Here is a 12,677-nt window from a genome sequence, read left to right on the forward strand (position 1 = left end):
ATGATCTGAGCCAAGGCTGGTCCAATACATTTGGGCACCTGAGGTGAGCCACAAAATGACACCCCCTTTCCCTGCCAGGAATGGGGGGGGGGAGAGAGAGATAAAGACATCAGGTTCTGCTGCCCCTGTGGGTCCTGCCACCTGAGGTGGTCATCGTGACTAGTGTCACCTGCAAACCCCATAGTCTTTCACTGCGTGGTTGGATTTCATGCCATATAAGCAAAGCTAAACACTTTTCTTGACATGGTGACATTAAGTGATTGACATGTGGTGGCCCCGCCCACCTGTCAAAATAGCCCACGGGACTTGCGGGAGGTTGAGATCTGGCTCACCGGCTAGATCCAATTCCCACCCCTGCCTTAAAGCAGCACCTGGACACCTAGGATCGGAATGTTAATAGCTCAGGGTATTCAGGTGACGTGTCTCCATGGGAGATAATTGTTAGATGATTGCTTCTTAATACAAGACCACCTTGCATTGTTCTGAAAGTAAAATACCTGGAAGGTCATGAAAAGTGACATGCCTTTCTTCTCCTGACAGAAGCTGCAGTTGGAGTCGGGAAGAAGAAAGGCTGAGAGAACCAATAGGGCAGAGAGGTGAGTTTCAGTTCTGTAAGCAGCTTTGGGACGCACCTCTTTGGAGATCTGAAGTGGACAACAGTTTGGCTATCTGCTGTCATGTGCAAACTGGGGCTCCCACTCTACTCAATCTATATATCTGCAAATAAATTATACAAAATGCTAGCTAGACTCTAGTGACTACCTTCCAAAGGGAACCAAACTTGCGTAACTGCTTTGCCTCAGGAGCTTCCTACCATGTGGAGAAATCACAATACTTCAACAATATTAGTAGCAGTGGTGCAGGTAACGGCTAGCAGGTAACAAAGTTTCAGTTCCTGTGTCTCTGGGTTGCACCATGCCCCTGAAACGGATGCAGAGAGGAAATGAAAGTGAGGAAGAGGCTGCAGGAAAACAAAGGAGAGAGGATGTTGTTACAGAGTGTCCAGCCACTTGGAGTGGCAGCCTTCCAATGGACTCCTGACACAAGGAGAGATGTTGACTTGGAGCCTTGGATTTCAAGCCAATCCAAGGAGCCCTGGCCTTTGTGGTTTCTTGCATTGTCTTTTCCCTAGTTGACCCCCTGCCAGTTGTTTGTGACTCCCACACTGTACAGCGTCACATGCACAGTTCCGGTGTGAGCTGTGAGCCTGCCAAGAGGATGACTTAATCTAGATCTACAAGAGGCATCTCTCTCTCTCTCTCTCTCTCTCTCTCTCTCTCTCTCTCTCTCTCTCTCTCTTTCTTTCTTCTGAGGATGCCAAAAAAGTGCATCATTGTTTGCTTTGACAGCCTTGATTTCACCTCAGGGAAGCTTCCCCCACAGTGACTCTTCCAGTATTCCTTTTAGAAAACCATTTATCTCGGATTGCTTCCAACCTGGCAGCAACAGGAACAGAAATATCTCCTGCAGAAACATACCATTTACAATGCTCAGTCCAACAGGGGTTTGAGGAGGAATTATAGTAGCATTGAAATGTTAGGGAGGCTAGATGTCATGGGCATCTGTGGGTTATAAATAGATAAAGATAAATAGATAAAGATATAAATAGATAAAGATATAGATAAAGTGGGCAGGTGCTCCCTGCCCATGACCCATAATCCCCAGATTCCTATCATTTTACCAAACAAAAAGAGTAAGTTTCTAACATTTTTAGAACCTCAGATATGAAGCAAAATGTACAGGCAGTAATTCTCCTATCTTTTTTTTTTTTTTTTGAAACTAGCATGCTCCTCCCCTTTCAGTGTTTTACCTCTCTGGGATAATTCCTGCAGAGGCTCATGGGTGCCACCAACTTGATAGGGAGTAGTAGTTTGGCACTACCCACTTCACAATGTCCCCTGTGGGCTATAACAACACTCTAAGGCCAGGTCGCCAATTCAACAAATAAGTTTACTGGCGTTTGTGGTACAGTTGGGCTACGCTCTTCTATAAGCCCCTGTTGGACAACCCCAACACTAGGTATAAATCTTCCTTGGTCAAGGCCTCTGGTGGGCCCCACAGAACCTCTTGCCATATAGGTTGCCATGCTCAGTCACAGACTGCTTTCTTGTTCCATCATCTTGGCCAACTGGGAACTTACTTCTCTGTTCCTGTTTCCTTCCCTGCCCCATTCTCTATGGTTCTTTTAGCTCTCAACCTTTTGTCCTTTGCCTCCCCTGCTTTTCCATAGAGCTTTGTCCATTTTCTTAAGGGAGAGGGCCATAACTCTGTGGTGTGCCATAAAAAACCATATCCTTTATATGAAAAAGGTCCCAAGTTGAATGCCCAGGATCTCCAGATAAAGCTGGGAGAGGCCCCTGTCTGAAACCCTGGAGAGCTACTGACTATCAGAATACAGTCAATATTGAACTGGATGGACCAGTGGCTTGACTCGGTATACACCAGCTTTCTCTCACTGTCCTCTTGCCTGTTTTGGGCACTCTCTCTTCACCTGCTTTTGCCTGCTCCTCTGGGACTCTTCATCAGCAATTTCCCACCACACCCTCTGTCTAATTCTTATCCACCTAAACTCCCTTTCACTGCTCTCTGCCTCCTGCCCATCTCTGTTCCTCTCCTTTCCTCATCTTCACTTTCTGTCAATGCCAACCAAACTTAGAAGAAATTGCCAGCCTGTTTTACATAAGTCATAGTGTTGTTGAGTTTTTGTTGAGCTCATAGGGCTGGACCCCACCACCACCTCAATCTGCAAAACAACAGGGCTGATTCCCATTCATCAACCCAAGTGAAAGGGGACATTTGCAGCATCTGCATTGATGGAATTCTGCTAAATCTTCTCAACAGGGTATGATTGTTCAATGATGCTTTGTACACTTTAACACACCACAGACTGACAGTGCAGGAAGCTTCCATGCAGGCACATCCTTAGAAAGCATAATCAAACTCTCACTTAGGCTCCCATGTGCCCAACTCTTCCATGTATCTACCCTGCAGTTGCCTGGTAGCTGACACAACATGTTCTCAGTTGTAAATCTTTTAATTCCACCAAGGCTTGACGGCAACTTAGCCAGCAGAGCTGCAGGATGCAAGATCCCTAAAATGGAGGAATAATATAACTGGATTACTGTGCCAACTATGTCATAATCCCAGCTCCTAGCAATAATCTACAATGCTATGTTGAAGAGTGATATGAGGATGCCACAATGATTTACACCAAGGGAGCCTCAAGGAGCAGGGCAGAACAACAGCTGCATGAGTATTGATTCCTAATTCTATTTGCTGGAGAAAACAACTCCTACTAGCACGATAACACATGAGAGGGTTTCTTCCAGAGGGACTTGAAGTTCCCATTGCACCTGATAGTCAGAAAAGAAGAGAGAGCCTTCCTTAGGTACCATATGCTTCATGACACCAGGAAGGGTTGTAGCTCAGTGGTAGAACACATGATTTGCATGCAGAAGGTTCCAGGTTCAAGCCTTGAAATCTCTAAGCAGGGCTGGGAAAGGCCTCTGCCTCAAACTTTGGAAATCCAGTGTCAATCCATGTAGACCAGGGTTTCCCAAACTTGGATCTCCAGTTGTTGTTGGACTACAACTCCCATCATCCCTAGCTATGAGGGTGATGGAAATTATAGTCCAAAAAACAGCTGGAGACCCAAGTTTGGGAAACCCTGGTGTTGACAGTACTGAGCCAGATGACATTAGCAGTCTATTATTATTATTATTATTATTATTATTATTATTATTATTATTATTAATTCATACCCCGCCCACCTGGCTGGGTTTCCCCAGCCACTCCAGGCGGTTCCCAACAGAACATTAAAAACATGATAAAACATCAAGTATTAAAAACTTCCCTAAATAGGGCTGCCTTCAGAGTCTTCTAAACATCAGATAGTTGTTTATTTCCTTGACAACTGATGGGAAGGCATTCCACAGGGCGGGCGCCACTACCAAGAAGGCTCTCTGCCTGGCCAAGGGCTTCATGCTATATTGCTCTGTTTTGCTCTGTCTTAATTTGCATTGCTCCATTAGCCAACATGGCAACTGAACTAAAAAGAGGTGATAAATTGCATGGAAAAAGAGACGCAGGGAAGGTAAAGAACAGTCTGTTTAGTAACACCGCATTGGTCCTCAAAGGGCAGCTTGATTAATTATGGCAATGTGCATAAACTTTCATTCTGGAATCATAGTTTTTGCATGAGGCATTGACTACAACGATTAATAGAAAAGACGCTAAGGTTATATCGTACTGCCTTGTGTTGTGTGAAACAAACTTGTGCACTGAAGTGCCTCATAATTATGGAAGTGAATGATAAAACGCCTCTTCATTTTAGATGGTCTGTGAACCTAGCAATGTCCCTCGTGAGCCTTTATTTCCTTGAGCAGGACTTCAATATAGCAGCTCTATGGCAACCACCCTGTTTACTGGCAGGCATATGCAACTTTCTAAACTGCACCTAGCTTCTGGGAGAGCAAAAGAAACAGAAATGCATCCTGTTTGCTGTGTGCCAACCTGTAACTTATTAAGCCTGACGAATGGATATTTTCTTAAAGGATCTCTTAGAGCCTTCTCAGAGGGACATCTTCAATCACTTGACAAGGACGAAAACAACCATGGCAGTCCCTTTTAAGAGCGCACTGAAAGGTAAGGCATTCTGGGTTGACTTGCTACATCACCATCAGAGAGCCAATCATCTGTTGTGGCCAAATCCCAATCTGAACAAAATTACTGAAGAGTTGATCTATTTTGTTAGGAAAGCTTATGTACTGCTTAATCAAAAGGAACATCCAAGTGGTGTTATGTTACTGGTATCGATGTGTTCCCCATACATCTTCATTGAATTACATGTTTAAAGTTTTCTTGGTACATGCTGAATTTGCACAGTTGCAGCCCTGCATATTCAAATATATTGGATGAAGTGTTGCTATTATTTTTTAAAGGTGGGTTTGGGGAAGAGAGTGATCCTTGAGATGGGACTATATAGCACCTGTGTTTATCTTATGCCAAAAGAAATTAATAGAAGTTACCATATTCTCGGAGGCAGGAGGGCGGTCATGGATGCAAAGGCATAAATTCACTTTCATTGAAAGACTTTCATACTGAAGAAGGAATAGAACTACGGCCAGAAAGATGGCTTCTATCCAAACTAAACAAAAATGTTTTGCACCTATTTTTTGTGGAGTTCAAAAAAAACAAGAAAGGGGAGAATGACCACTGAATGACCATAGAATGTGTAGTGCACGCAGCCCCACTTCCTTGCATGATTATACTCAGCAGATCACATGAAAAATTGCCATAGACATTTGTCCTAATTCAGCAGTAAATAGCAGGTTTTCCCAGGGGAAAGTGGTGGGAAAAGTGGAAGTGTAGGTGAGCCATAGGTTGGAAATATGCATTGTGAAATATGGAGAGCACAAATTTTGAAGCGCTGCTGTGTTTCAGTTAACGAATTGTTTTGGAAAGTGCAGATCATGTTGGTTCATCTTCAAATGCAAACTGAATTTAGTTTTCTCCTGGTTCCTAGGCCCCACCACTGGGCATGAGAATTTTGAAGCAAAATCCAATAATTTGAAGGTTCTGTGTTGACAGTTCCAACCTGATAATCTGGCAACCCTGGTTTGTATTCCTTAATCAACCACTATCCTTGCAGCCAGAATTATTTTCCTTCTTTCTTTATATATTGGAAAGCACAATGGTTTGTTTTAGAAGAGAGAGTTCACTGTTATTACTGCAAAAGTTGCTGAAGCACAAAAGCAAACCCTTCCACATGTTAGAGCAATGTTTTCCTTTTCAATGAGGTCTGAAGGACAAAACCAGAAGAACGCTCGGTGTGTTTTTTGGATAAGGTTTCTGGCAATGCTTTCACTTGAAGTAGAGGTTTGGGGTAACTCATATTACTTTTGATGTTTATTTATTTTTATCTCAGTGGTTTCTAAGTGTTACATTTTGGTTCGAGTAGGCAATGAAAATGTTCAAAATTTCAGCCCGACTGATAGTTAAAAAGGTAAAGGGACCCCTGACCATTAGGTCCAGTCATGACTGACTCTGGTGTTGCGGCGCTCATCTCGCTTTATTGGCCGAGGGAGCCGGCGTACAGCTTCCGGGTCATGTGGCCAGCATGACTAAGCTGCTTCTGGCGAACCAGAGCAGTGCACGGAAATGCCGTTTACCTTCCTGCCGGAGTGGTACCTATTTATCTACTTGCACTTTGACGTGCTTTCGAACTGCTAGGTTGGCAGGAGCAGGGACCAAGCAATGGGAGCTCACCCCGTCACGGGGATTTGAACCTCCGACCTTCTGATCAGTAAGTCCTAGGCTCTGTGGTTTAACCCACAGCGCCACCCACATCCCAGTGATTGATAGTTACCTGGGTGCCAAAATTACCTGGGTGCCAAATAGGTGAGTCCACCCCACTGGCAGAGGAAGAGGGGAGCGGGGGGAGCGCACCGCCCCCAGCAGCACGATCCCGGTGGGGTGCCATCGTGACTGCCCCCCGCCTGTGTGGGCGCCACACCCTTGTGGGCAGCGCGCCACACCCCCACCTGCTCTCTGTTCCCTGGTGCTGGAGCATGAAGCTCCGCCACTGGTCCACCCCATCCTCAGCAGGCTTGCTTCTTAGGGATTTGTAGCTCTCTTTGAGTGGCTTCAGAAGCCTCATATGGAAACTGCCCAGAGAAATTGGTGTTATGGGACCAGCGTCATCCAAGTCTCCTCCAAAAACATGAAATAAACCCATGAGCAACAGTTCTTCATGGCTTAACAAGGTCTGTGGCTCCATAATGTGAACTTTCTCCATTAGCCTCCTTACTCAGCACGGTGAGTGATGGCTAACATGCAAGGGTCATGGGGAGGGAATGTAACCACAATTCACTGATATTCTTCTCACCTTTGTCTGCCTTAACACAAGAGAGTTCTGCTGGATCAGACCAAAGGCCTACCTACTCCAGCATCCTATTCTCACAGTGGCCAGTCAGATGTCTTACTGAGGAACTTAAAGGATCCATTAGAAGTGCATCACTTCTGCCACTCTCCTCTTTCTCACAAGCAACCTTTAAGTTGCTATGCTTTCACTTGGCTTCTGCATTATTTGCTTCCCCTAAAAATGCCTAGGCTTGGGCCTTAGTGCGTTGTAGTAATGAAGGTTGCCATTCTATGTGACCTAGCTACCCTGGATTGGTTCACTGATAGCAGCTTCAGAAAGGAAGCTGTTCCCAGTCATGGAGAGAAAGCCACTAGAACAGTCATGAGGAACCTGTGGCCCTCTCAGGTGTTGCTGGACTCCAGCTCCCAATCGTCCCTGACATTTTCCCATTCTGAATGGCGCTGATCAAACTTTTGAGTCCAGTTATATGTGCAGGCCATTGGTTCTGCATATCTGCGCTAGACCCATCAGCCCAGATAGGTAAGGGTGGAGTTGATGAGAGGCTGCAAGCTCTCAGATTCCTCCTGATGGCATCTAAGCCTCAGAAAGAACCATGAAAAAGAGGGAGAGAACCAGCCTGAAATGGCCTCCTGGGTAAGGAACTGCTGGGGACTGGCTATGTGCTATCTATTCCCCCCTTCCCAGGATGAACCCAGCTTCTCTGATTTGGAGCAAGTGAGGTGAAGTTGTCCTGAGTTCCAAGGGGTTTGGGACCCAGAAAATGTGATACCTGCCTTTAAAACAGGGTTGGGGAACCTGTGCCCCACATCATCCCTGATCATTGACCATGCTGCTGTGAGTCGTAGTCCACAACCTCTAGTGGGTGCTACATTGGCCGGAAGAACTTCTAGGCCAGGGCTAGGACCAGAAATCTGTATCTAGCTGCCCCACGTTGTAACCTATGAGAAGTACAGTTGCTGGCAGCAAAGTAGGCTATGGATTGGCTCCACCCCATTGGGTTGTCTTGGACAGGAAGACCTATAAAAGGCTTGTCATTTGGGCTGGGATCCTGCCTGAGTAGCAAAGCCTTCCTGGCTTGATTCCTCAGCTCTGACTCAACTCCTGGCTCACCTTGCTCAGCTGCCGACAGCTGTCAGACAGCATCTGAATGAAGGGAGCAGATTCCAGAGCCTGTGCCTGGTGGAAGGAAAGAGACTACCTCTTCCATGACTGACATAGCTGTGGGTGCGCGAACTTCTTTCGAGGTGAAACCTGGAACTTCTTTAAAGTTCTAGGAGCAGATAGCTGAGAAATCTGAATTGCATTTTAAGTTCTTCTCTCCCTCCTCTTTTTAGCAGCCGACTGAGCTGCCTTCTGGAGAACAGGAAGGCTAAGCTCTGCTTTAGTTCATCCAGGCAGCAGATGTGCTGGTTGCCACCCAGGTGGTGGGGGTTACGAAAACACTGTCTGCAGCGATTGGGCTTGGCGGCTGTGGGCTGCGGAAGCGCCGCCTCTGCCCCGGGGAGAGAATGCTCTTCGAGCCAGAAAGATCATTAGCTTTTGCTCAGAGCAGCCTCCTTTTCATGAGCCTTCTTGTGAGGGGCTCCTTCGAAATCAGGCAGGGCAGGATGGCGCTGGTGGCAGATGCTGCTGCTGCTGCTTGCAGGGTCCCCACATGGAGCTGTTGCCATCTGAGAGCTTCAGGAGGCAAATAAGACATCCCAGGCACAGATGGATCTATGAGGCTGCATATTGTTAGAAGCTTGGCGCCTTGCCCAAGAAGACACAGAAAACAGATGTTGCTCCGATGGCAATCCAATGGATAAGCTGTATGCATGCATGCTGCCAGCTCTGATGTCAGCTTCCTTCTCACTCCTCAGGGTCTGAGGCATTTGGCTCTCAGCCTGCAGTGGAGGCTGCGAAAGCTGAGCAGCTCCCACTTGCTCTGGGTGGGTAAACAGGGAGGGGAAGGACTGTGTTGGAGCATCTGCTTTGCATGCAGAAGGTCCCAGGTTCCATCCATCCCCAGCATCTCCAGTTTGGACTGGGAATGGCTCCTGTTGGAAACCCCCAAAGAGCCACTTTCAGTCAGCATAGATTTCAGACCAGGCAAAAGTGTGTATGGCAGGGTATGCTCAGCAAAACCCTGTTTCTTTGGAGCAAGACAAACCATGAGACCAGGTTTGCACGTAATGCTAAGCCAAACCTAATAATAATAATAATAATAATAATACCCCACCCATCTGGCTGCATTTCCCCAGCCACTCTGGGTGGCTTACAGATTATATAAAACATAGTTTTGCTCAGTGCTTTTTTTTGAAAAAAATGTTTAGGGGTACTCTCATTTTGACTCAAGAAAATCACCATTTTATAGTTCAAATCAGGAAAAATAAACACAGTAAATGGACAAAAGTACAAAGATTCACAAAATGTTTAGGGGCATGCATCCCCCTGTGTCTCCCCAGAAAACAAGCACTGGTTTTGCTGTTGGTAATGTGGTAGCAGCAAGGCCAGGTTTTTGCTCTGCATTGCCACATGCTTGCTCATTCACACTAATCCATAGGTTGTCTTAGCATTATGTCTGAATCAGGCCACTATTTCAGACACCAGTCTTCTCCTCCCAATATGCTTTAGACAGCAAATCGCCCTCATGTATCTTTAACAGAGTCTCACACAAAAGTTTGTGCACTTATCTATTCATTGCCAATTAAAAGAAGGAAACTTGCTTTTAAAAACTGCAGAACTGTGCCCAGTATGAGCAGGAGGTTTCTGGGTGATATCATGGGAAACAGGGGCAGGGTGGAATTCTCCTTTGAACTCAGTGTCTGGGCTCCTGCTTTGAACTGACAGGCGCATTTCTCCCCAAGGGCTTGAGAAAGGCGCATTTGGACTGGATTCGGCGAGAGTGCCTCTTGAGTTGCCCTACTGCTCTCACAATATTTAATAATGATGATAATGACATGTGTTCCTTCACCGTAATGTAAAGTACAAGCCAGGCACTCAATAAACAGGTTATTTGGCATAGCTCACAGCTAAGGGTGTGAGCCTATAGAACCGGTTGCTGTCATTCCCAGTAAACAAGCACCTGTTTCTAATTAGCCGGAAGGGAGAGAAAATCTTACAAAAGCCACCCCTCAAGCATGCTGGCTGGAGGCTGCTGGTCCTTTGCCTCGGAGGAAACACAGATAGGAACAATCTTGGAGGAAAGAGCGTCACTCTATCATGGCAAGCAGACAGCTTTTCTGTATGATAGAGTGGCAGTGGTGAAATAAACTCTGAAACATGGTCCCTCCATTTATTCATCCCCGACGCAGGCCTTAAGAGGAATCTGGGCCACACACACCCATCTCAGCCAGAGTTGCTGAGTTCAAGGCCATGCTGGATTAGCATTCCTGAGTGATGAATGAGGGGTTGAAGTGTTTACTTTGAACACTGTGATCTGTGTCTGAATCTACTAGGCATTAAAATCTTTCAGGTTTCTGAATCCGTGCTGCAATTGCAGAAGCGGGAGGTGGCAGCCCTTGCATTTCGGAATTTAGACTGTAATCCAATATCCACTTACCTGGGAATAAGCCCTGTTGAACTGGGTGGAATTGACTAGGAGACAGGTGTAGGATTGTGCTGTTGTGGTAGGCATTTTAAGCCCTAGTCGCTGATATTAATTGGCGCCTAAAGTGGCACGAGAGACTGCTGAGAGACTGTGACTGGTTCAATGCCACCCAGTGAACTTTGTGGCCGAGTGGGGATTTGAACCCTGGTCTACCAGGTCTTAGGCCAACACTCTAACCGCTACGCTACACACTGCTGTAGTGTGGGAGAGCTCTGCCGGAAAACCTAGATAGGTGCTGCCAGTCAGAATAAACAAAAATGCACTTGACTTGACTTATAAATACCTTCACTTGGTGTAAGACAGCCTCTCTCTGTTCCTAAAAGTAGATTAGGTAAATTTATGGCAGATAAAGCTATCTATCAGGCATGGTGGCTGGGTGGAACTCCTTTGTTCAGAAGTAGCATGCCCTTGATTACCACTTGCTTTGTGGCAAATAGCAGGGTGGGGCTATTGCCTTGGTGTCTTGTGGGCTTTCTGCATCTCCAACAATGGTTGGCCATTGTGGGAAGCAGCAGGGTGGGTTTGTCTTACTTTCTTAATTGTTGTAGCCCAGCAGACCAGGTTTTTCCTGAGGCAGAGTGATGTTCTGAGCAAAGCAGGAGGATGAAGGGCATCACCATTTCACTTGTAAGCAGCTGACAGTCCTCTTGCCAAAAGGCCTTACAGGACACTTCCAGGCTCTAGGAACGTCTGTAATTATCCCACTTCATTTTGTCCTTGTTTATCTGGTTCACCCACTGGAATAGTTCTCACAGGGAAGTGAATAACATATCTAGAAAGGGCTGCGGAACCTATGACTCTCCAAATGTTGTTGGACTCCAGCATGGCCAATGGTCAAGGGGGGATGGGAGTTGCAGGTTATCAACATCTGGAGGGGGAATTTGTACTGCAGCAGTTTCCCCATTTGTTGCTTTTATAGAAGATGAGAATCTCTCTCTTGTGTTGCGGACAAGGAAGAGGATGAGAGATAAGGAAAGGGGGCATATCATGAAGAGATAATGAAGACTAGGCCTCCTCTAATATATGTCATAGGGAACCAGGAGATTTACCCTGGTGTAGGCAAATGCAATCTTGTTTGAATGATAATTAGTGGATCCTATTTGGGGGGGGGAGCTATTTCTGGAAGAAGAAAATTGATTCTTTAAAAACAAAGCTTCTGGATTCAATTCTCCACTATTATCTTAAGGTCAAAACAAATCAGAGTAACCTCTAAATTCAGCTGTGGCTTTTTTTTTCTACCAAGAAGTGAAAGGAAGGTAGAAATGTCATCCAAATATGAGATCAGGACATTTCACATTTTAAACACTCCCATGAACTTTGGATTGGAAATTCTATATTGTCTTCCTGGAAACAAATTCAATATATTGTCAAATTGACATGGAAGCATGAGCTCATTTGGACTTCTATAAGAGAGGAGCAGTATAAAGAGCAGGGTTAGTCATTACTGTCAAAAACAAATGGATGATCATTCAGCAGTTGTCTATTAGAAATGAGCAGCAGAGTGCACTAAGCTTTGAAAATCTGGCATATTCAGAGGATGAATGGGTAGCTCAAATCCTCAGTTAAAACAACAGTTTTGTATGTGCCTTCTACACCCCAGAGTGTGCAGTTCCTTGCTGTATGTCGGGGATAGGGAAGCTTTGGCCCTCCAGATGTTTTATTCTTTTTATTCTTTAATTTTTATACCGCTTAACACCAAAATAGTCGTTCGACTCCAACTCTCAACATCCCTGACCTTTTGCCATGCTGGCTGGGGCTGATGGAAGCTGAAGTGCAACCTAATTTGTAAGGCAATTCTTAAGGTATCCTGGACCCAAGTTCATAGCTGTCAACATTTCCCTTTTTTAAAGGGAAATTCCCTTATTCCGAATAGGATTCCTCGCAAGAAAAAGGAAAAGTTGACAGCTATGCCCAAGTTATTAAGGGCTTGTAAATCTACCAGCTTGCCATTCCATCCTGTGTGCTATAATTTTAAACTGAAAACAGAGCTGATGAAACAAAGAAGTTATAGGCTGGTGATTAAGGAACAGAACACTCAGCATTCCTGGCTTCCATAGCAGAATTCGAAGGATCTCTTTGGGGGGAGGTCTCCCCACCCCCACCCTGAAGATGACAAGAATATACCACATAGTATGTGAGCCTGAATTGTAGCTGAAGGCAATGTTGACAAAAGGTTCTCTCTATGGAAAGGCTTACAGGTTTTTT

The 12,677-nt window shown here is 45.5% G+C and overlaps 1 protein-coding gene across 4 annotated transcripts in view; it reads left to right on the forward strand.

Moving 5' to 3' along the window:
* The first annotated feature begins 157 nt into the window (after positions 1-157).
* Positions 158-12,677, forward strand: part of CDRT4 (CMT1A duplicated region transcript 4) — a 31,308-nt gene continuing 18,788 nt past the window's right edge. The window contains exons 1-3 of one of the 4 annotated variants that reach the window (XM_081183867.1): positions 158-414; positions 541-596; positions 4,554-4,644. In XM_081183867.1, the coding sequence (XP_081039993.1) occupies positions 4,614-4,644 (31 nt within the window). In that variant the 5' untranslated portion in view covers positions 158-414; positions 541-596; positions 4,554-4,613. The other 3 variants (XM_081183868.1, XM_081183866.1, XM_081183865.1) reach the window with 3 other exon arrangements.

The sequence above is a fragment of the Podarcis bocagei genome (genome assembly GCF_964188305.1).
Source record: "Podarcis bocagei genome assembly, chromosome: 2".
NCBI lineage: Eukaryota > Metazoa > Chordata > Lepidosauria > Squamata > Lacertidae > Podarcis > Podarcis bocagei.